We start from the raw sequence: 25,080 nt of genomic DNA, 5'->3' as shown, positions 1-25,080 counted from the left end.
CCCACACAGTTTGGCGTAGATGGAAGAATCTGTTGCACTTTCTCCATCTGACCATAGAAAATCTGCAGATAATTGTAAGGTGTATGGTCCGCTTAACTGGAACACAGGTTGTCACTCCTGACTGCAGGACCACTGCAAAAAGAACACCTTTATACTTCATAAACTGGGAAAACCTGTGCTTGTTGGCTAACTGGAGAGATTTCCAACATCTGGCCTGAACTTACCAGTACCTGTCAATAGTAGAAAAAAACCTTCCAATCCAAGTAAAAGATATAGCAGAAAGGAAAAAGAAATCCATTCTCCTAAGGACACTAAGCAAAACTGAGCAGGTGTCAGGTGTGAGGGGTTATAGTCTCAAGAGAGCCGGCCTTCAGTTTTCTATGAGTCTATTGCCCATTTCTCTTGTAGCCGGCAGTATAACCCTAGATTGCTTATTATCATCAAGCTGTGTCCCACAATCGATGATTCGCTTTGATTCAGTACAATATGTTGGAGATACGAAAGAAAGTTATTGTGATTGACCGGAAGAAAAAGCTTGTGAAATGGTGAAAGTCAAAAGTTACCGAAAGGTAAATGCAAACTTCTTCCTGAAAATACACCATATTTTTCCTTTAGGGCTGAACTCCAGATATATATAGAAGACACATTAGTGAAGCTCTGTATTCTTTATATCATTTAAACTACCTGAATTTGATTTCAGCCTCTATTAGTTCCCAGTACGGTAGTACTCAGACTGGAAGAGGGATGGACAGTACTGGTCAGGTGTACTGGTCAGGTCTGCTTAATGCAAGTATGCTGAAAGGGAACAAGCTGGTAGGAAGAGAGAGCAGATTAAGAAGAGAGATGATCTTATCAGTCTGATGATGCTTCTTCAATGTCCAATCAAGAGGCCTGGTGGTGTCATCAATGTTTTCCTGAATTGGCTTTTTGGCTGTGTGGCAGGACAATGTAAATCTCAGGAGTGAATGATAGAAATACAAATCCTTTGGGAAGTGAAACAGCTCCCTTATATGTGTTTGATCTGTGAACTTAGCTGTTTACCTTTGTAGATAAGGAAAGACACCTTTCTGTTGTGCTGCCATTTGCACCAAAGCTTACAGTCACTCTACAACACTATGTTGCTTCTCTCCAATACACAGGAAAATTGTTGCCAGCAGTGATTTGTGGCTGAAAACTGGCCATGTGTAACTGCCATTAAATGATCTGTGTACAATAGACTAAGGACAAAGAAAAAGCCATTTACTTCATCTGTAAGAAAAAAACAAAATCATTTCATTACACCTTAAACTCCTGGTGCAAGAATGGCCAGGACCCAAAGCAGTAAAGCACCACAGCAGCAAATTCATCTTGCCGAATGTAAATCAGAGCTAGGATGCTCATATACTACATAATGAATATTCAGACACAGGAACATTAGAGCAGATGTAGCACATTCTCTGATAAATGCAAATCAACTCCCAAACTGTTCTCGACCTCCTGGATGCAGTGCAGGTAGACCATGATTCACATGTTGTCTTAAAATCATCAGACAGTTGACAGTCCTGAACCAGCGTGTGGCTCTCCTGCTGCCCTTTCTTAGTTTAATTCTGTTCTAGGTTGTTGAACATAAGGATTGAGTTGTAGATCTTCAGAGCAGGACCTAGCTTCAGCCCCAGAATCTTTACCAAATCATTACGAGTAAGAAGAAGGAAAGCCACGCCATCTATTTGCTGTGAAAAATAAAAGAACACTTGATGACATTGACTGATTTTGTATTATTGATCAAAAAGAGACAATGGACCAGAGCAAAACACTATCACCAAATACATGCAGTGTACAGGTGGATCACGTGACCCCTCCCCAATGTTCCCACAATCCAGACTTCATGTAAGTGTAAGGTGCTTTGAACTCTTCATAGGTCACAGTCCAAAAATAAAAATAATAGTATTGTGGACCCAGGACACACACCAGACTAACCATAAGCACTTTGTCTATTCATACCTCCTCTCTGAAGACATAGGCTTTTTCTGTACAGCCTGGCAGCTGATGGACAAACTGAGCAACCTGTGAAATACAGTGGAGGAAATAGGAAAGTAATGATAAATGGAATTAGCAATTGTTCTTGCCATATACATATATTACATTTACCTAAACTTTGCAACATCAAATCATACACTCCCATCGTCTTATTTCCCTCTACAGCTTTCACTTTACATGTAGCTTCCATGACCTTTTTCTATCAGCTTACTCTATAAATCTTTTCCAGTTCACCAGCAAGTACTTACTTCTTCAGCAGTCCATTTAGTAACAGTTTTGGCGCTATATGCCGACACTTCAGGCAGTAGATGACACTGCTGTTCCCAGCACAGGTGAATTCGATGACCAGGGTCAGGGGACAAAGATGTCATAAACACAGATTCATGAAGAGCTTGATCCAAGCTCAGTTCACAGTCTAAAGGGAAATAACTGCCATTAAATGTAAGCTTTCTACACGCACACACACACAAATTTACCATGCAAAATGTGATCACTACAAAAAGTTATTTGGATAGAGCTGCAGGACATCCCTGCATAACTCCTACTAAATATAGGGGAGGGTCCTGAGATGTAATTTAAAAAAATACTGTTTTCTTGATTGTACATCATAAGACACAGGGAGGCAAATCATTTAACCACTGAGATGTTTAAAAGCAGTACAGCAGAGGGTTGGGCAACACAGCAAACGGGCCCCAGAAGAATAACCCCAATTTGGAGGCCTACACAAAGTTAAAGGGTCACCTGAAGGACTTTCTGGCCAAACCTTACATCCACAGAGGCCTGTCCAGGAAGAGTTTCGATAGGGTAATTTCCAAATCTAGGCCTAGGTACTCCAAGCAATGGGAAGGCTCCAACATCAATTTTCTGGAGGTTCAGGATCCATCCAAAAGCACTGCAGGATCTGTATCAGCTTCTAAATATTGCACAATAGGACTTGGGTCGCCTGAGGAGGAGATCACCCAAGCACCCTGCTATGGGGATCCCCTGGGATTGCAGCATGGCCAAGACAGGGGCCAGAACCTTGGTGAAAATCCAGGATGCTGTAAACGGACTAAAGGGAGTGCATCAAATTATAATGCTGGGTGCCCACAGCAAAACAGAAGCAGCGACTGTGGGCAAGCAAAAACGGGATGTGTAAATATGCATCTTTGATGTCACCAAGGCCAGAAAACCGCACAGGAGAAGGAGAAGTGAGACGATGATAGATTCCATACAAAATCTGGAGAAACTAGCTGAGGATCTTTAGATCTAGGATATCGCCACCCCATTCCTTTGGTGACAGTGAAGAGGTTGGAATAAACCCCTGGAACATTTCTACCTTCGGAACAGGGACTATGACCCCCTGACAAAGAAGCTGACCTAAGGCAGTGAAGAGATACACCCTCCTTTGAGATATGGGTAGATTGGATAACAGGAAACAAGGAAGTTTGTAGTATTTGGTTACGAAACTCTGAACCCAGAAGGTGGAAATATCCTGCGCCCAGAGTGCCGAAAAGACTGAAAGATGACCCCCCATTTGTAAGTGGGGACATGCCTTCATTGTGAAGAGGGCTTATTCCCAGACTTAGCAGGCTTGGAGGACCAGGCCTTGCAATGCAACTGTGTGCCTTGCTTGGTTTGGAACCTGAGGCTTTTATTTATTTTTTAGGGAGAAAGTGGAAGAATTTGCTACCAGAGCCTTGACATTCTTCTGAGGTAAGAAAGTTACTTCTCCCCCCATGATGTCCTTTGCCAGAAGATGCCTTTTTGGCATATCCTTGTATACCCAAGTGTGCTCTAGATGTTTCTTGCAAGAGAGTTCTGCAGACTAGCATTTGAGCCAATGGAGCTGTTGCATGTGAACTGACAGGAAGCTCATCTGGAGATCTGGCAGAGAGTATCTGCCCAGCCATCCACGCAATAATGTAAAGCCACAGGAAAAAGTTCAAGTTTCCAAGAACTTCTGGGTCCAATAAGGTAGACTGAGGGTCCCTAGCCAAAGCTTTGGACCATACAGACAAGGTCTGACATACTACCAAGGAGGCTACAGCAGGCTTCATAGCAGGGCATGCAGAGGCAAAGAAAGCCTTAAAGAGGGCTTCCAACCTTTTGTCGGCGTGGGTCCACAACAGGTACAGACCATTTCTTAAGAAAGTAATTCTTGATAGGGTATTGCTGGGAAAACCATTTGGGGGTAAAAAAAACTTCTCAGGGTGATTTCAGTCAACATATAACCCAGCAGTGAACAATAAAAGTTTGGGCACGTTTTTTCGGCATTTTCAAAGACCCCAAACTCATGACTTGCAAGAGAGTTGAAGCCAGTGGTTCTAACTGCAAACCTGTCTCACAAGGACAGAAATAGTGTCTTTGAACTTAGGGGACATGTCAGGAGACCGGTCCTTTTTGCTTAGAGGATTCTGGAGAACTGAAAACAGTACCTCTTTCTTCCTCAGGTAGCCCTAAGGCAGGTAAAGGAGAGTCAGAGGAAGCGGGAAAAGGGGGCCACTTGAATGGCCAGAAGTCTGAAAGAAGTCAGTTTTTTCCCCATAAAATCAGCCATGATGTCAGTAAACGCATCTCTGGACAGTAAGTCAGAGGGGGCATCCAGAAGGTGCAGTGGAGGACCACGGATTTACCAGGGAAGTGAGCAAAGCATGGAGTTTGCAGAGATACTGTACCCGGAGGGGAGTAGAACCCTAACCAGAACGGTTGTCAGGTTATGTGGACTCCTGAGCACCCAGAGTTTGCAGAGCGTGACCCAGGATCGAGTGGTGCAGAATTTCTTTGTCTGTGTCTCTGCAAAGTCGCAGGAGCAGCAGGAAGCACATGTCCAGCCAGAGGTGTGCCAGGGAGAGAGAAAATGGCAGGTGCATGAGCAGTATGGTACCCAGGAGGGAGGCAACCCAGGTGCAGTTCTACAGGCCCTCGGCCTCAAGGGAACTCAACCAGAGCCAAATTTAAATTCTTAAAGCTGAACAACTAATAAAAGTGCAACACAAGAGCCTTAAATGTAACCCTGTAGGGTACTGGGGCTACCGCCTGGGTACCTGGGGAGCTAGACTGGGGCTTTCCTGAGAGACGTTTGGTCTTTAAAATAGATCCAGCTGCTGCCTGGGAAGATATCACATCTGAGTTTAGCCCTCCAAGTGGGCATACCCCCTTAGGGGGTTTTTCAGGCTCACAGCCCCACCTAGATGGACCACGGCCCTGTACCTGTAGGCCACCCTGAGGCTAAACACGCACAAGTGCAGCACATTACAAGCCAGCCTTGCATCTTCCTTCCATCAGGGTCTGGGTAGAGTCCACCAAGGCTCTTCTGAGAAGAAAACGGATCTGGATAGCTGCTGGAGGCACCACAGTGGCTTAAATCAGCATGTAGCGAAACTTGCTTGCTAGAAGAATCTTGCAGAAAAAAAAATGGAAAACAAATAGCGCAAAAAGTTGTTCTCCTCGCAGAGTTTAGAGAATGTGTCCATCACCTGGCAAAAAACTGAGGCAGGCTGGCAGTGGGAGGGGTTATGCTGGGCAGTCCTGCATCTTTGATTGATTTGCTGGTGCCCAGTCACCTAAAAGGTAACTGTATAACCGAGTGGTTAAAGATTTAACACCCTGTGGTCCTGTGATGTACGTTTAAGGAAAAAAGAAATCCCTTCAAGTGGTGTTGTCTCCTCTGAACCTCCCACCCATGTTATCAGTCACAGGTACTGTAAAAGCAGCCATGCTAACCTGTGCCATCTTTGTCCTGCTTAATCAGCTGCAGGCGGATATATGTGTGACCACCCCTGTATGAGAAAGCAGAAAAAAATTAATATCCATTTATAGAAATATAAATATTATAAAGTTATAAATATTTTCTACTACATAAAAAACTCCCCTCTCCTCCTAAGGGTTTTTCTAAGAACAACAGTCATAAATTCACATTGCACATGGCATGGACATTAATGGTACTATTATCCCATATCATACAGAATTACCCAAAGAAATCAGGAAAATAAGGAAAACAAAGCCAGCTTTCAGTACCCCACTAGGCTGTGTTCAGTGCTGGTTGGAGACTGGTGGAATCTTGTCCATGTTTTTATTTTAGTGTACTGATAAAGTAGTAATTAATGTAACCAGTTTGTTGCTAATACTTGGTGTCGTCTACGGGTATCGCCATGACTTCTCCTCTACCTGAACTCCTACTGCCAAATGGTGAAATGTCCTTAACTCCAGCAACTGGTTCATCATACTAAAAAGACATGGTAAGCGATTCCTGTTCCCCACAGCTTCTGTACATATTTGTTTTTTACACATAATTTTAGTCAGACTGACAAAATAAGGGACATTAAAAGGTGAACTCCAAGCACAAACAAATTTATACAAATATATTCCTTGATAGCCACAAATGATATATAGCCACTTTGTGTGCACCAAATGACTTTGCAAACTCAGAAAATCACCTTGTAAAAGTATCAGTGACATCATCATGGTGCTGTACATAACCTGTGCAGAGACCAGAGCTGTGAGAGGAACCCAGAAAGTTCACCTATTACAGGCTTCAGAAAACTACAGAGGCGCAGATACAAGATCCGTCACCCCGCCCAAGCAGAGAGAGCAGCAGTGACTGGTCTTTACTACACAAAGCTCATCTACAGAGGCAAGGTTTCATACTGGATCACTGCACAGATCTGGATGAAGTACACAAAGCACGCCAAGATTCAAGGAAGAATACACATGCCTCATGTACTTAAACAATATTTGCTTATCCTGGATTTCAGCTTTAATTGTACCACACATGTTATATTTGTAATATACATGTATATAAATGTAATATATTATGTATTCTTTCTTAGAAGCAAAGTAAAATAGTTTTTGGTCCATTTCATTCTATTTTTCCTTTAACATTTATCTTGTAACACTTTTTATTTTAGATAACAGAACTTCATTGGAAGATGTATCCATGACACTTCCAATGTATGCAAAACAAAGGCTTTCTGACCTGGTGAAGCACAGTCATGCTGTACTTACAAAAATGAAGACACCAAGCTGCAAAAGATTTTACCTGGGAGCAGACCTCACATGGCCAGTGTTGAGACTCAGCCTTTTTCAACCTGGACCTAGGTGATGGCAAACTGCCTCAGTTGTCAGCTTAGGAAGGGGTCATTGCTGCAAAGCAGACAAAACAGTGGGCAGGACTTCATACAAGTCACACCAAGTCCAAGCTTGCAGGCTCGCTCTCCATTATAACCACTTTCTTCACAGCTTTGATGAGCACTGTCCAATTGTTTACTTTGCAAGTGCCATCATTTGGTTTTAGTTTCCCTAATAAATCACTGTGCTTCTCTAGGTTGCATTGCCTTTGCTCATTCTTGCCTGCTTAACCAGTTGACATCCGCGGTGTTAAACCCCCTTCCCATCCAGGCCATTTTTCAGTATTCAGCGCTGCGGTACTTTAACTGACATTTATTCCGTCATGCAGCGCTGTACTGAAATTAATTTTATACCATTTTTTGGGGACAGATAGAGCTTTCTTTTGGTGGTATTTATTCACCACTGGGGGTTTTATTTTTTTACTACGGGCGGACGGCAAGAGGTTAAAGTTCTTCTTCCAATCCTTCCAAAAGACTATAGTCTAAGCATATGCATAGCAGAGATTTCATGAAGCGATTCATGTGAACTTTTTATATCCAGTTGCTAGTGCACCTACATATACAGTATAATACTTATCCTTTTACCTGATCCTTTTTCCAGAGGTGTTTTTACCGGTCTGTTCTCTGTATAACTACCACCTTTCTTCATACTTTATATTTTACACAGTACAAATTTGGAGGCATTGGCTTTCAAATAAAGAAGCAGAGTATTGCCTGTATATTTGCATAGCTTCGAATAACTGATGTCTTCATTAAATCACTCAGCACTAGTGATGAGCCTGCGCTTGGGGCAAACCCAGTTCACGTGAGTTCGCCAAGCCTGCTCAAAACTGTGACTGACACACCCCCCTCCAGGTCCAGTCAGTTGCAGCAGGCACATCCATACATCACAAAGGGGAATGACCCCGCCACTAATGGTTGTGCCAGGAACGAGGAGGTGATTGTTAAGAGTTTTGGACGAACTCAGGCAAACTGGGTACCAACTAAGCTAAGCCTCATCTCTAGTTCTCCTCTAGTAATGGAGCTAGTTTGTGTCTGCAGATCATGAAAAATCATTCAACACACTTACTTTTTAATTTTTGGTTTCATTTCTGCTTCATCCTCTAGCCACTCTGCCATTTCCCACATGTTGCCTTTTCCAAATTGCTCCTCTATAGGAGTTGGAGACTTTCTGAAAATAATCAGTGCTTAACTGTAAGACAAACCTTCTTGAAATAGAGAAGGCTCAGTGAGATGAAGTCTACACTACCTGGACTGAGGAGAATCCGGCTGAGGGTCAGGTGTTGGGTTGGGTGTACCTGGCCTTCGGGATTTCAGTGCGTTGTATGTGGGCAGTGGCCACTCCCCACCAAGACGATCCTGCAATAAACTTTCTCTGTTCAGGTTGACCTCTGAGTAGGGACATCCGACAGCACTAAGCAAAAAGGAAAAGAAAAGAAAAATGATATAAACATACATGCAGGGAAAATATAAGTGCAACAAAATGTTACCTACGTATAATGTGTGCCATATCGTGGTCCCCGCACATGGCCGATCCCTTTACAGCCAGGGATAGGACAGCCCTGTCCAGGAATTGCAGCTGTGTCTCCAACACCTACAAAAAATATATTTACTATGCATAATTAAGAGTCCATCCCTTTATCACACTACAGTATATCTAGTCCTTGCATCTAAAATCGAGCACAAAAAGAGTTATATAACACATTGTCTTACCAGGCGGCAGCTGAAGAGGGTGGCCAGTCTTTGCGCACCAACCTACTGGATGAATATCTGGACTGTCTGCATCTACCCAAAAGTCATAGAGTGAGTTCCATCCATCAAAATGTAGCTGGAACATAGTACAGTATATGTTATTTCAAGGTCTCCTCTAAAATACATTTCCACTAAGTTAAAGGAGAACTATGAGGTGAGTGCTTTCACTCACCTCATAGTTCTAGCCGACCTGTGACAATGAGACTGTCACAGGTCAGCTTAGTAGATCGGGAGGTGAGCGAACACATACCGGCGTTCGCTCACCTCTCGATCCTGTCACGGCTCTCTGCCGTGACAGGGGAGGGGCTTCATTCCCCCCTCCGATAGCGCTGACTGGCGGAACGGAAGGGGGTGGGGGCGGGTACAGCTGGCTCTGCCTCTGTGGGGGCAGAGCCAGCTGTCAGTCACGCAGCTGGGCGGATCCAGACATAATTGTCGGGATCCGCTTCAGCTGCGGCCTCTCAGTATACCGCGAGCAGCAGCTCGCGGTATACTGTGGCGTCTCACTATACCGCATGCTACAGCTCGCGGTATACTGAGCCTAGGGTGACGGGAGGATGCTAGTTTGTGTCCTCCCGTTACCCTAAGGAGAACTATGGGGAAAAGCCTTAACCCCACAGTTCTCCTTTAACACATCTCACTAATTTGTTGTATCAATTTTAAAAGGCAGTTACCTTGAGACGATTTTCCTCTCGCTGAACAATAGTACAGACCCGAATTAACATGGGATTCCTTTTATCTACAGCTTCAAGTTTCATTTGTGGTTGGAAGCCATGTGAAGGGCGCTGAAATCAACATCAGAACAGAAGAGAGATATGTAAAGAGCTTTGTTAAAAAAGGCAACATAATCAAGGCTACATATCAAAAGTTCTATGCTATAGGCAGATGCATATAACCCATATGTCTAAGAATTACTACATTCCTGTGTCCCTCAATGGATGAAAATAATAAGTTGTATTCTAATATCTGTACAGGGCAACAAACAAAACTAAATAAAAATTCTTTAGTAGAGGAAAGCTAGAACCCTTGTCTAGAATGAATGCGGCTATGCATTGTGATATCAGAAAGCATGCTAGAGAAAATCTTGACAATATGGAAATCATTTATTTTCAATAAAATGTATCCAAGTCTGTATTTCTTTGCTGCTCTGTGAGCTGGAGAATCAGTATTTTAACACTATTTTTTTTCTATGTGATGTTGTATAGTTAATATTTGTAACGGTTCTTACTTGATCAATTGACCTATTTGGGCTCATTCAGACGGGTTTGCATACCCATAAAAAGACCTGATCCTGGGAGGAACACATGCTGCGTGTAATTGCACGTTTTCACTCACAGTAAAAAAAAAAAAAATTTACTGCTGGTCAAAAGAAAAAAAAATTTAATACTTCTTTTTGTTTAGGAGATTCCATAGAAAATAAAATATTTTTTGCAAAACAATATTGCCAAAATCTTGTCTAATTTTTTAAAAACGCAATGGGGCATTTATCAAAACTGGAGCAGGCACAATCTACAGCAGTTGCCCATTGTAACCAATCAGCTTATATCTCCACTTTGTTCAATTAAACTTTGGAAATGAAAGAGAGAAGCTGATTGGTTTCTCATGCACAGCTGCTCCAGATTTTGATACATTCCCCCAAATGTACTTTATCTTATGTAATAACAAAGTTATAAATAGGCCCGTTATGAAATCTAAAAAATGCCCTGGCCCATAAGTGGTATGCAGGTATGAGTGAAGTGGTGAACCAATTTGGGAATTTAGAGTGCAAACTTACCACTTTAAAAGCTCTTGCTGGGGCAGCCTGAGCACCTGTCTTCTCCAAATAAGCCTCCCAGGAAAAACTTGTTGGGTCTTTATAATCTAGCAATACAGAAGAAGAAGTTACACTTAAAGATGAACTATAGGCAGATATAAAAATGACCAATCATTGCAGTTATGCATTCATAAAAAAAAAAAAAAAGAAAACATGCATGCATTTTTAAGTAAAACTAGTGTAAGTACCCATATTTAACTTGGCATCAGCCTCTTGTAAATCCATGTACAACAGAACTCATTGTAAGAGGGAAAGAGAGCACCAGAGGCCAATCAGGCACTACTGCATGCACATGAGATTATATGATATGGGACATTCTGACAAGAGGAAAAGGAATGAGAAGAAGGATGAGCTTATTAGTGTGCTGCTAACCCATCACTGGTCAATCACAGGCTGGGGAAGCATTGCTTAGCTGCAGTAGAGAAGAGTCCGCTCACTAACCTGGCTCTATTGTCTGGCAGGGTTGTGTAAATCTCAGGACTGGCCAGACACAAATACAGATCTTTTGGAAGATAACACAGCCCCCATATATGAATTTCAACAGTGTACGAAGTGGGTTGCCCAGAGTTCAGCATTAAAAAGGTAGAACAAGATAAAAAATGCATTTTGTTTGAAGTGATATACAGATCCTTTGAGGACTTCAGTAGTGTATTTTAAAAGCAACATTCCTAATACATTTCATGTGCACAGTTTTGTGTCCTATATTGTTTATTAAGATCATATGTCCTAAAAAGAACTAGAGCTTGTAGCTATAATCTAATATTAATACAACAGAACTCCAAGCAAAAAAATAGATTTTTGTACTCACCATAAAATCTTTTTTTTTCAGCGTTTATGGGAGGGACACAGCTGATAATTAAGGAACAAAATTATTATACTGCCTCCTGCAGGAGAAAACAGACACTAGGCACATAAAAACTCAAGACCTGCTCCTTTAAGGCCATAACCCCCTCACACCTTGCCTGTTGTAGCAAGAAGTCCAAGGGGGAAAGGTCATAAATGAGGGACAGCATCTGTGTCCCTCTATGGATTCTGGGAAAAGTATTGTATGGGAGTACAAAAATCTAATTTTCCCTAACATCTAGTGCAGAAGGACAAAGCTGAGGATAATTAAGCAATGTAGGGAGGTCCACAATAGTCCAAACAGAGGGTCAGACACACCTAAACAACACAGGTGAACAAGAGAAACCCAAGAACAAGGGAACAAACAAGGGCATTAAACAGCTGTTTGCAGAACTTTCCTACTAAAACTAGCATCTGCAGAGGCAGGCACATCAACCTTGTAAAGAAGAAGTATCTTCTTTAAAGTAAAACAGTGACCACCTTAGGTAAGAAGGAAGTAATTGGTCTCAAAACAACTTTGTCATTCTGTAAGATCAAATGCTTTAACCCTGACTGAAGCAAGGAAAGAACATGGCCTACTGAAAAGTCACACGCATGAAACCCCAAAGTCTCACACCATTGAAAATAAGCCTTCTGTGTACAAAAGATAAATGTTGCAGTAAGTAGATTTACAACCATTAATTATGGTTGGGACTCTGTAATGCCTCTCAGAACCTGGGTTTCAACAGCCAAACTGTTAATGCCAGCAAATAGAAATCAAGGTGGAAGATTGGTCCAGAAAGAACAGATCCAGAGAACCTGGCAGAGGCAAGGGAATATCAGCTAACACGCCAATGAGGCCAGCATACTGGGAGGCCAATGCGGAACTCAGAATGACTGGAATGCTTTCGTGCTCGATCCTGCAAAATAGATGAGGTAACAGCTTTAGAGGACAGCAGAGGAAAACAACAGATCAGAGCATAATGAGCCCATGGTGCTACCAAGGTATCCACTGTGTCTGCCATCAGCTTCTTGTTGAACTGAGATGCTAGCAGATCCACCTCTAGCAACTTGATAATTCTCTCCAGACAAAGGTTGGCCTTATCCCACTCTGTGAGAATGTTGCATTGTAAAGTCCTGAAGTAGAAATTACTAGACATGTGCACTGCCAAAAAATTCGTTTAGTTTCGTTTCGTTTTAAATTCGGATTTGTGTTATTTCGTTTTTCAGGATTCGGGTGTGAAAGTCAATTCGGATTCGGATTCAGACGAAATTCGGTAGCGTTAGTACGAACGTTCGTTTCGTTTTCTGTTCTTATTCGTTTCGTTCGTTTGCAGCAAAAGTGACATTTGAGGGGGAAAAAATATTTTTCTCCTTCTCTAATGTCACTTTGCTCCAACGAACGAAACGAATAAGAAACGAATAAGAACAGAAAACGAAACGAACGTTCGTACTAACGCTACCGAATTTCGGAAATGGAAATTCGGATTCGTTTGCATTCGTTATGTCTGTAATTCGGAATTCGGATACATCCGAATGTCCGAATTTCCGAAAATTCGTCCGAATTTCGATTCGGAACGAAACGAATCGCACATGTCTAGAAATTACCAAATGGAACTGCCTCGAAGGTGAATACTATAAATCCCAGCACTTGCATGCAGCTCCACAGGAAGATCGACGATGGGATTGAAGTTGTCAAGCCTGACCCTGCAGTTTTGTCAACTTCTCCTGGGGAAGCAAGACCTTGGCTTAAAGGGTATCCCAGAGACGGCCCAAGCATCCAAAGCGATGTTATGGATTTAGAAATGGCTTATCGATATTCAGGATACATTCAGAGTCCTCCCAGGTCCACAGCCTGACTGACACATTGGAGTTCAAGGTTAGAGAGGTCTTTTCGTGGAGCAACAGACCTTCCCAGGAACCTTGAAGACGAAGAAGGCCCAAAACTGGAGTGAGGATCTTTGTGAATATTCTAGGAGCCAAGCAAGGGCGAAGTGAACAGCCAAAAACTGATACTTTTGGTTGCCCATAGCAAAACAAAGAAAAAATTTGCGACCTGGAAAGAAAGGTGTAAATATGCATTTTTTGTGTTGATGGATGCTTAGTCTTCTCCATTAAGAAGGGAGGCAATAACGGAACAGATTTCATTTGAATACTTCGCGTCTGATAACGGGCCTTCTGTATTGTGATATGCTGTGTATTCTGTGAATGGTTAAAAAAAGAGTTCTGTGGATGGGCAAGGGCAGAGCAGGGGCAGGCAAATGACACTAAGGTTTCCATGTGTAAGAGTTGCAGTGCCAGAAGTATAGCAAGAACTAAACTATCCAGCCTGAATGAAAAAGTACATTTTTAAGAAATCCCAGTGATACTTAAAAAGGAGGCATACACCCCATAAGACTTATTTTCTACACTACAGATTTAAAAAGAAATGCCTGGAGTTCTGCTTAACATCAGCCATAATGCTGGCTTCAAACACATGACCATTGTAACCAAGTTTAAATGGAAGAAGCTAATAAATGGATCATACCATGCAGATTGCAAAAACAGTTGTCGAAAGGTTGCATTTGACTGGTTGATGGTGGTCAGGTTGCCTGAAAATTGCAGTGTGTGGCCAGCATGAGGGCTACAGCATAAACATTTTATGAAATTAAAATGTTTACACAAAACAAAAGAAATAAAACCCACATGGTGATTACCAACAACAGCCAGCCAGCCACCATCATATTGCTAATGAGGGTAAAAAAAAAGGGAATGAATGAAAATGGATGATATAGGCATCCTAAGACTTTTTTTTTTATTTACCCATAATGCAAACCTGTTAGCACACAAGGTTTAAATGATATTTTGTAAATTTGTGTTTCCTGTTTCCTCCAAATAGGCTGACAAGATATACCAAGAAGGCTTTACCTGGTGGGGGAGTCAGAGTTATCCCGAGTTCTTTACTATGTCCAACAGGTCTGATATATAGATTGCTAGCATCACACCTGGGAAAGAAAATTTCAGTGAGATCCTTCCAAAATGACAAACCACTACCCTGCTAAAGAACGCCATGTCACAAATCATGACTTACAATTGTAAATTTTTGCTATATCATACATATGGGGAAAAAATTAGGTAGCAATCCAATGGTGTCACTAGGGGGGTGTGGCCTGCACCCGGGTAACACCCCCTCTGAAAAGTTGGGCAATTGGTCATGAATCGAGAGCCCGACAATTGCTCTCGGTCCATAACCGAGGTATGCCTCTGGGTCCCCTCCTCTCTTGTGCATCTGTTGGGCTCTCAGTCCATGACCAAGCGCCCAACTTTTTAAAACGTCCCCTGCTCTCTCTGCCATCGTCCATCACCACAATGCCGATGCAGTCACGGCAGTGTGTCACCCGGTGGCCACTTTGGGTGACATCACGCCTCGGGACACCTATGTAGCAATCATAATTGATTTGATTTAAATTCAGGTTGGAGAACAAAAGTATAAACAGTACAGTTATATATTGAACACCTCATTTTTAGTGCAGCAATAAGCATTCCTAAATACAAATTTAGAATATTTAAAGTAAATTAAATTCCATTAACAAATCAAGTAAAAATGCACTTGGCAGTTTAGAAATTAGTGCCATACATATATATAGCCATTTTTTTTTTTTTTGTTTTTGATACAGCAGGAATAGTTAGAACTTGTCAGTTTTTTTGTTGATGGGTCACCTTGAGCAGATCTAACCCTGCTTTCTGTCCCAGAGACACAAGAAGATTGGAAATACCCTCGATAGCTGTTACAGATTTCACACATCTCTGCTCCTTCCATGCTGCCCATTCAGCTGCAGGTGGGGAACTCCATAAGCAAATTGGCGGGGAGCAGTGACATCAATTACCTTTTATGGCTGTAGGGTGCGGAAAGCCCTGACTCACAGCTGATTGGGCGGGAGGCCCATGTAGCTTATGTGTTCAGATGAGCTCAGGTTTAGACTAGGTTCAGTCCTTACCCAAGCTCATCCCTAGTGACAATCATACAATTTTCATCTACCATCACTTTCAGTTACCGGGAGTGAGAAGTAGAGAGGTTTAAGCTTCATGGAGGGGCCGCATACAGGAATATAAATCTGAGAGGTCTAGACCTTCCTTACTTTATCCAAAGCCAAAAAAACCCCAAAGGTTTTTTGAAATAGATAAACTGCATGGTGATCAGATGAATTGGATCAAATAGCTTCGCCGGATCCTAAGGCTTACAACTTTAGACAAAGCCACACTCAGGCACTAACCACAGGTTATTAAGACAATATTAAACACTGTTCCTTAGAATGTTTTTTTTTTTTTTTTTTTAGGAGCTTGAAGTGGAACTATGAACTAAATGAAAACACTAAACTTAAACTTACTCACTTACATTCTGTAGAGGGCACTTTCAGATACCTGCATGTATTCTGTGATTTTTGTAGGATGCCCCAGAAGACTAAAAAACTGGGGAAAGGGAGCGTCCAATGTGCAAACACTGACCAGCTCCTGTGATTGTCAGCGCTTTCTTGCCCCCTCATACGCATCACTAGCTGTAATAGGTGGTCTTACTAATTGCCTGGTGGGGGGGGGAGCTTCTAAGCAATGGACATGTTAATTTGATAATAATAAAATCACAACAACTTTAATTATTATAAAAAAATAGCTAATAACATAATTTGCAGAAAGGTAATTTAGAGGGGTTTTTTTTAATGTACAGATTTTGTGCAGCTGCAATACACAGATAACATGAAAAGTATGTAATCTATCCTAACAACTGTGCCTATCTTCAATGTAAAAAAATTGTCACACTTTATTAATGATCTGTATAACAAACTGTTACACTGATTGCTGAAGCAGGAGACAACGTCAGTGTCCCAAACAAAGCACAGTAGTTTGGCAGTCAAACTGACAAAAGGTCCCAGAACAGACACCTGCGGAAGCACACCCAGCAAGGTGAAAGGGGCATTGCTGGACATACAAAATATGCCCGTCAGGCTTTACCGAAGTCCTACAGGGCATATGTTCTATGTGTTTGTTCTGTAAAAGGTTATGCAGTTAAAGCGTAATTGTAAATTATAAGAGAAAAAAAAAAAGAAGCATGTTACCAGTAATCATAACTGTGGTCCCAGTTATCAAAATGAATAAGTAATCTGTTATCCACAATATCTGAAATAGTTGCCACACAGAGTAATGAAGGATTCTTCCGATCCACAGCTTCCAGTTTCATACCCACACGAAAACCAGAAGGAATTACCGGCTGTAAACAAATGCATGCAAAACAGGAGTTGAAAAAAATATTTACAGCGAGAAACAGTATGAAGAAATATGAATGGCAAAATACTTAAAGGATTTTTTTTACTAAAATGTGACATGTGCTTGGAAAGACCCTTCTGTGGAGGCTAGGAATTCTTGTCTTGCCTAAGAGGTATACTAAGCAAAGTTGTTCATAATCATGTGCTCAATATTTTAGTTACATAAATATCACATGTAAGCCGTAGGCTTTGTTCAGAGAAATTTGATTTCAGCTTCTTTAAAACTGTAATAGTATGATACCATTATAGTATTAAAAATAACAAATGTATGTAAGGGATGCAAAAAAAAAAGGAAAGTATTAACCCCTTCATGACTGAGGCCATTTTTTCATTTTTTGCACCCATGTTATATTCCACATTTTAGGCCTGAAAATGACTTAAAACCCCCCAACATTATATATTTTCTGAATGCCAAGACCCTATAGAATAAAATGGTGGTAGTTGCAAATTTTTATGCTGGCTAAGTAATATATATAACAAATATACATTGTTTTTATATTTTTTGTCAACTGGTCAGATTATATTAGAAAACAGAACAGTTTTTTGTTTTTTTTTATTAAAACAGTGTACCAAACACAATCCTTATATGACATAAAAAAAATTAAATTGTGAAAGTTAGTCAAATTATATAGTCAGGTTTACCAACATATACTGAAGCTGCTAAATTTGACCTGGACATCTGGGCTTCAATGACAGGACAGTGATTACCAGAACTGATATAATTTTGTATGTGGAGAGATTTTTCTAACACCTTGCATTCTCTGTATTGTATTCTCTGATCCAGATGGGAAATAATTGATTGCACTAAAGCCATCAATTCTATCATCTGTATCTTAGCTATTCAGCGTTCAGGTTGAACAAAAATATTTGAATAAATCATGAAGAGAAAGTGGAGACGGTGCTTGGGTAATGGAAACAAAATGACACTGTTGTACAGTAAAGGAAGCTCAAAACAATTTAAAGTGTGACTGAACGTTCATTGTCTATCATTGTATATCATTGTATCAAGACATTGGGGGTGCAAAGTCCTACAGTTTGTTTTCTTTAAAAAGCAGTCACAGCCCGAGTAGAAATGCCTGCTTCTGCCAGCATGCTGCAGCTTGTGATCCTTACTCTTTGTAGGGAACTATTGGTCTTTTAGGAGGTCATATATGTTCCCTGCTGAGGCAGAACTCTCCAATCAGAAGCATGTGCTATACTGATTAAAAAGATTTAAAAAATGTAGTACAGTTTTGAAGCCCCTGGAATGTATTTAGCAGATTTAAACCGAAGGTTCAATTGACCATTAAATAAGGTCACAGGCACAGTGCCATGTGCTCAAACTAGAAAAGCAAAGCAGCTAAATTATATTGCTGCACTTAAGTTCTCACCGTGTTATAGCTTTTAAATAAGGTCTTTGGACCAGCTTGTGACTTGCATTGCTTTAGGTAGGAAGGCCAACTAAACTCTCCATCTTTATAACCTGAAAACAAAATGTAAGAAACCAAATATTTGATTGTGAAATCTTTTTTTTTTTTTTTAAATTGACAATTTTTATTATATTTTTCAGACAAAGGTGATACAAACATCTTCGTGACATTATGATAAAACATAGCCAGACCTCCGGTGGGATCTTGGCGTAACATAACAAGTATAAGGAATGCCATGGATGCTGATGCGCTTAACATTTTGACCATTCCGTATCAAATCAGTGCCAATGTAGTTACTTAATCACTGCTAATATGTCTATCCATGTATTCTCTTGTCTGCTACATTTATATACTGCTGGTAAGTTCACATATCCGGCCGATTTTGAAATCTTTTAAAATACAATAACAGATACATGCATTTGTTTGACATTTCTGTTCAAACACTAATAACTAGAACAACAGTAATAAGATACAGTAATAATGTTATACATGATAATGGTTCTTTTTCACCTTTAGGGGGAGTAAGTCTGTGTCCAGTTTTTTCACACCATCCCACTGGGTGTATATCCACAGAATCAGCATTAACCCAAAAATCGTAGCAATCTGGATATCCATCAAAATGCAGTCGCATTCGATAACCTTGGACCTTTTTGTAAAACAAGATATGAGAAAATCCAATCTTAACGGTCTCATTTGATACTAGGTATGCTTAATTTTTAATTCTGCCTCATTTGATAGAAGGTTTGCTTCATAATTACCCTACATGAATTAATCAATTTAACAAATGTTGTCATAGATTCTGTCTTTATTCTTTTGTTTAAAAAAAGTAGGGCTGGTTTACTTTAAAATAGAGATTGCCAAATCAGTTTTCAGATGAGAAACATAAAAGGCAGAAAAATTATCTGGTTATGCCAATTCTCAGTTGTACGATCCGATGCCATGCACCAATTAATTAGGAACATGCAATTGAAGCAAGGTGATGAACTGAAACTTGCCTGCAAAGTATCTGATCCATCTTTCGCTCCCTGATTTGCAGCAAATCAAACTCTTTTCAAGTTTAAAACAATGAAAGGCAGTAAATGTCATAAACAGGGATTTCAAGCACACAAAGTAGATATAATAAACTGGAGAGAGAAGGGAACCAACACATGAGCGAGTCCTTTGAAAGTGCTAACAATGGACAATCTTACCTCAACTGATGTTAGGACGCAGTATAAAGATGGATGTTCAGGATCTACCCCTTCCAGCTTGTATCCCACTTTAAAGCCATTCCGTGATTGAGGGAAAGTCTGATGCTGAAAGCAAATGAAAATCAAGACTATATAGTGAAGAACTGAAGGAAGAATACAATTCTAACTTTCTTCTGGGGAAATCTGACTAATTGCTGCAGGCAACATAGACACTTTTATTTCCTCTAGTTTTCAGCAAACAGCCATATCAAGAACACTTGCTCTCATCATTGTCTGGAATGTTTAGCAATTATGTTTTTAACCAGCTAAGTTTCAGCAATAACTTATTTTGTTAATACTTATGATACACAAATTATAAAAACTCTATCATATTATAATTTTTTTTAACAAACAATGCTCTCTTTTGGTGATATTGTCTTTCCAGATTTTTTGCCTTTTCTACTCTTTTTAAAGAAAAGAATACACTAGAAAATAAAAAAAATGAAAATATGCTTTTTTGATGGATTATTTCAAAACCACAAATGTTACTAGAGATGTAAAATTCTAATTTCTGTTTGCAATATGTCCCATTTATCATGATATCAAATCCCCCCCCCCCCAAAAAAAAAAAAAAAAAACACAAACTTTTTTTAATTAGCTCCCCCCCCCCCAAAAAAAAAAAAAACACACACAAACTTTTTTTAATTAGCATTAATATAATCTAAACAATTTACTCAAAAATCTTGCCAAGATTTCCTAATTTTAGGTGTCATTCAGGCTCAACTTATTAACCTATAATGCTTGTGTTACTTACCATTAAAGTGACCCTATGAAACAAAAAAGCACCAAAGAAGTGAATCTGTAAAAGAACACTCTCCATACTTGCCTTTCCTTCTGCCCATGCCACAAGACGGCTGCTCCGTTCAGTAATAATCTTCTGCTAAGGTCCACAGGAAACCAACACTTCTGAAAGTGTTGATCTCTTGGGTCCCCCTGCAGCTCTCACTGGTTCTTTTTGCTGACCTCCACATCACTACTCTATCCTCACTATTCTATCCTCTGACGAGAGGGAGAATCTAGTGTGAGTTGTAGGAGACTTTGGAGATCCAAACTCTCAGAAGTGTCAGTTTTACCAATGGACTTCAGCAGAAGCTTTCTATTAAACTAAGATGTGTTCTAGTGGTGCCAGCAGCAGGAAACATAAGTACTGAGAGTCTTCTTTTACAGGTACACTTCTTTGGGGCTTTTATATTTTAGGACAGAATCATGTTTAGTTATTTTTAAGTCATGTGACTTAATTTCAGCTCAACTTGCCCGCAATGCTAAATAAATTGTTAGGGCAAATAATAAAGCCTAGTCAATTGAGTCTGTTATATTTAAATAAAAGTAATAGTTTCCCCTGTCACCTGAAGCTAACCACAATGTTATCAATATTTGCTTTGTAAAAAGCACTGACACTAACGACAACACCTCAGCTAAGCACATTGGGATCTTGGTGTTAAAAAGGGATTAAAAAAGGGGATTAAAAGGAGGTTAGGGCTTTCCCCATAGTTCTCCAAAGGGTAACGGGAGGACACAAACTGGCGTCCTCCCGTCACCCTAGGCTCAGTATACCGTGAGCTACAGCTCGCCGTATACTGAGACGCCGCAGCTGAAACGGATCCCGACAATTATGTCTGGATCCGCCCAGCTGTGTGAGTGGCAGCTGTCTCTGCCTATTTAGAGGCAGAGCCAGCTGTATCCGCCCCCTCCCCCGTCCGTTCCGCCAGTCAGCGCTGGAGGATCGGAGCTCCCCCCCCCCCCCCAAAAAAAAAAAAAACACACACAAACTTTTTTTAATTAGCATTAATATAATCTAAACAATTTACTCAAAAATCTTGCCAAGATTTCCTAATTTTAGGTGTCATTCAGGCTCAACTTATTAACCTATAATGCTTGTGTTACTTACCATTAAAGTGACCCTATGAAACAAAAAAGCACCAAAGAAGTGAATCTGTAAAAGAACACTCTCCATACTTGCCTTTCCTTCTGCCCATGCCACAAGACGGCTGCTCCGTTCAGTAATAATCTTCTGCTAAGGTCCACAGGAAACCAACACTTCTGAAAGTGTTGATCTCTTGGGTCCCCCTGCAGCTCTCACTGGTTCTTTTTGCTGACCTCCACATCACTACTCTATCCTCACTATTCTATCCTCTGACGAGAGGGAGAATCTAGTGTGAGTTGTAGGAGACTTTGGAGATCCAAACTCTCAGAAGTGTCAGTTTTACCAATGGACTTCAGCAGAAGCTTTCTATTAAACTAAGATGTGTTCTAGTGGTGCCAGCAGCAGGAAACATAAGTACTGAGAGTCTTCTTTTACAGGTACACTTCTTTGGGGCTTTTATATTTTAGGACAGAATCATGTTTAGTTATTTTTAAGTCATGTGACTTAATTTCAGCTCAACTTGCCCGCAATGCTAAATAAATTGTTAGGGCAAATAATAAAGCCTAGTCAATTGAGTCTGTTATATTTAAATAAAAGTAATAGTTTCCCCTGTCACCTGAAGCTAACCACAATGTTATCAATATTTGCTTTGTAAAAAGCACTGACACTAACGACAACACCTCAGCTAAGCACATTGGGATCTTGGTGTTAAAAAGGGATTAAAAAAGGGGATTAAAAGGAGGTTAGGGCTTTCCCCATAGTTCTCCAAAGGGTAACGGGAGGACACAAACTGGCGTCCTCCCGTCACCCTAGGCTCAGTATACCGTGAGCTACAGCTCGCCGTATACTGAGACGCCGCAGCTGAAACGGATCCCGACAATTATGTCTGGATCCGCCCAGCTGTGTGAGTGGCAGCTGTCTCTGCCTATTTAGAGGCAGAGCCAGCTGTATCCGCCCCCTCCCCCGTCCGTTCCGCCAGTCAGCGCTGGAGGATCGGAGCAGGGAGGGGGGAATCTAGAAGACTAGGCGGCAGCCTACCAAATCTGGAAAACAGATGCCTTAAGCTGAAAAGCCCAAGAGGCACTTACTGATCTAGTGGAGTGTGTTCTGACAGAAAAAAAAAATGGAACCTTATCCTTAAACCTATAGGTTTGAATGATGCGCTCCCTAAGCCACCTTGAAATGGTGAAACGAGAGGCAGACAGTCGCTTATGTGGATCCCCGGGAATGAGGGCAACAGTCAGTCCAAAAAATAAATAGCTGAAAAATAAACTTGAACAGCTCCCACAATTTCCAAACAATGTTTGGAACCTCCTTGGGATCTAAATACATTCCATGGGACATAGGAATAGAACTACAATGTCCCGGTTAAGGTGAGCTTGGAAAATAAAAAAAATAACAAAAAACAAAACACACACGCCTTGGGAACAAGAAAGGGTTGTTTACAAGAAAGCGCCACCAACTTACGGAAATTACCTCTTTGAAGAGTTTTAGAGGAGCTGCTGGCATCTTCTCTTCTTCTAGATAAGAGACCCAGTTCCATGACTTCTTCTTGATTGCTGGTGCTAATGGTTAAAGAATTGTAATAACTTATTAAGAACATAGTGTACATTATTTATAAAATAACATACATTAATTTTAAAGTAACAAAATAATATTTTTATCACTGGCTCTTCTACCATACCTGATTTTGTTTGCTTGGAAGGTTTTCGACCCTTGTGGTGGACTTTGACCTTATCCTATTTGTAAATAAAGTGTTAAGGTAAGTACAGTATTAATACTCAGCAAATTAAGATTCTTAAATGTTTCATATTGAGACAGTTGTATTTGTCATAAAGATAAAGGTTTGTTGCAAGGGCTATACTGTCTCTGGATAGCAGTCTTATTCTTAGTGTTCTTGATTTGGGGTTTTCCTATCAGAGGCTAACACAGGGAAAATAGACAGAAATGTTTAATAGTTATATATAGTTATTTCAGCAGCTTTGTCATTTTCCAGTTAGGCTTTCTGATTTTTTTAAATTAGGTCTTCTTTAAGAACTCTTGTTCTTTCCAATTGAAACTTTTGTTAAGGGATGATTCTGCTTAAAAGGTATGTAAACAAATATACAGACTGAGGTACAGGACCCCGTTTTCTTCAGATGTAGCCAATAGTAGCTTCCACCGGTGCTATAGTGGCTGGGCAGCCATTCCAAATATGCTGCATGAGCCCGAGTGTTAGTTTGGGATGGGGTGGGCTGGGGGTATGGCCGCGAGGGAGCTCCATCCATACGTGCATTGCTTACGGCTCCCTCGCATGCTCTGTAGAGGTGCCTGGACCGGAGTGACGTTACATTCTGGCTCCTGTTCAATCACCCGCACCAGAACGTGCAGCAGTGCAATGCCGTACATTCCATTGTGGTGTGTCTTGGGTCGCAAGTTAATTACCAAGGACAAATGTGGGTCCTGAGATTACACAGGCTGAGAACCACTGACCTAAAGTATTATGAGATTTCATAATTATCTAAGCCCGTTAGAAAATTCCTCCCATCCTTTTATGGGACAACACACTGGTCCATCACCAATAATTGATTATGTGTTATCATTTCCATTGCCCCTAGGATTCTTTATTGCTAATGGAAAAGGATAGCTTTCAACACTGATGATTCTCTTACAGCTTTCTATATGAAATGTTCCACTTTGATTCAGTATAGAGACATCTCAAGTGAATTCCCTTTCATTTGTCTTATCTTGCACCTAACTCATTCATGATGTCACTACACCAGACAATGGATATTTTAATTAATAATAGATGCTGAAGCGGTAAACCATCTGATATTTTATATCTTGGGGAATCCATCAGTGAGAAAATTAGGCTTGAGTCCCTAGGTCTGTGTCCACTCTAATAGGTTTCACCTTGCTGGATTTTTTTTTATTTATTTCACATTAAACAAAAAAGGCAAATGGATGTGCTGTAACATACACCCATAACTTCCAAGTTGACAAGAGCAGAGTCAGAAATTATGGCAGGGAGATCTCACTACAAGAAGCATCCAAACCACATTGGTAGTCAAGGACTGTCTCAGCCCACTAGGCTCCACCAACCACAAATAAAATACCATGTTGTTATTGCTGTTAAAATTCTAAAAACACACCACCTACATGCAGTATGTAAAAGATGACGGTAATAAGGAGTAATACAGACATGCACTACCTCTTCTTCGTCTATAAAGTCTTCTTCATCTCCAGAATCCATTAGCAGCTTTCTCTTTTTGCGCAGTCTCTGAGGACGCTCATTTTCTGTACTGGTCACAGGGGCTGTAGGCATTGTTGGTGGGGTAGGTGTAATTGTTTGCTCCTCTACAGGTTGTGACATGCTTTTACTGCAAACATATAACCATAAATATTGCATTTAATTTCGCTGTAGGAAAGTGGTGCCCATGTGCAAATGAATTCATGCATAAAAACACTTTATACAGAAGACTTCTGGGAGAACATATGACATGAACGTTTTTGGCAGTAAAGCCTGGTGGCTTGTCTAAAACAAGAATAATCACACACCTAGTTCTGCCTTCACTAGCTTCATGTTTGTTTCAGCTTTGTGACTTGGAATGGACTGATACCAGAGAAAGTCAGCCAATCAGCGTTCCTAGAATGGAGAACAGCAGTGGCAGTCTACAAATTTCTGTCATTACAGGTATTGTTGTTTAACCCTTTTCCTGCCACTGCCGTAAGGCATACGGCAGAACAAAACTGTTCCCAGCTGGCCAGGTCAGTATGCCTTACGGCAGTGG

The 25,080-nt window shown here is 40.7% G+C and overlaps 1 protein-coding gene across 3 annotated transcripts; it reads right to left on the bottom strand.

Annotated features, from left to right (window-relative positions):
- Positions 1-1,158: 1,158 nt before the first annotated feature.
- On the bottom strand, positions 1,159-24,666 carry LOC108792956 (lethal(3)malignant brain tumor-like protein 3). Of its 3 annotated transcripts, none has more exons than XM_018563843.1 (18): positions 24,492-24,666; positions 22,995-23,049; positions 22,787-22,875; positions 19,408-19,512; positions 18,728-18,863; positions 18,179-18,270; positions 16,602-16,753; positions 14,419-14,495; positions 10,651-10,736; positions 9,551-9,661; positions 8,838-8,952; positions 8,619-8,718; positions 8,374-8,538; positions 8,194-8,295; positions 5,722-5,777; positions 2,265-2,431; positions 1,981-2,043; positions 1,159-1,709 (listed from the first exon to the last, which is right to left on the bottom strand). In XM_018563843.1, exons 1-18 carry the CDS (start codon positions 24,660-24,662, stop codon positions 1,581-1,583), a joined length of 1,971 nt encoding a protein of 656 aa, XP_018419345.1. In that variant the 5' UTR covers positions 24,663-24,666; the 3' UTR covers positions 1,159-1,580. The 3 variants fall into 3 exon arrangements, with proteins under 3 accessions (XP_018419345.1, XP_018419346.1, XP_018419347.1); XM_018563844.1 differs by having other exon boundaries at positions 24,501-24,666; XM_018563845.1 differs by lacking the exon at positions 8,194-8,295.
- Positions 24,667-25,080: the final 414 nt, after the last annotated feature.

The sequence above is a fragment of the Nanorana parkeri genome, unplaced genomic scaffold, assembly GCF_000935625.1.
Source record: "Nanorana parkeri isolate BGI_ZX_2015 unplaced genomic scaffold, ASM93562v1 scaffold705, whole genome shotgun sequence".
Taxonomy (NCBI): domain Eukaryota; kingdom Metazoa; phylum Chordata; class Amphibia; order Anura; family Dicroglossidae; genus Nanorana; species Nanorana parkeri.
This window is presented reverse-complemented; position numbering and strand designations above follow the sequence as displayed.

Coding starts and splice junctions, on each gene's coding strand:
- LOC108792956 (XM_018563843.1), bottom strand. CDS start 24,662: ATGTCACAACCTGTAGAGGAGCAAACAATTACACCTACCCCACCAACA. Junction 18,271..18,727: donor CAGACTTACTCCCCCTAAAG/GTGAAAAAGAAC, acceptor TTTTGTTTTCAG/GTTATAAAGATGGAGAGTTT. Junction 16,754..18,178: donor TATTTAAAAGCTATAACACG/GTGAGAACTTAA, acceptor ATTTGTTTACAG/CCGGTAATTCCTTCTGGTTT.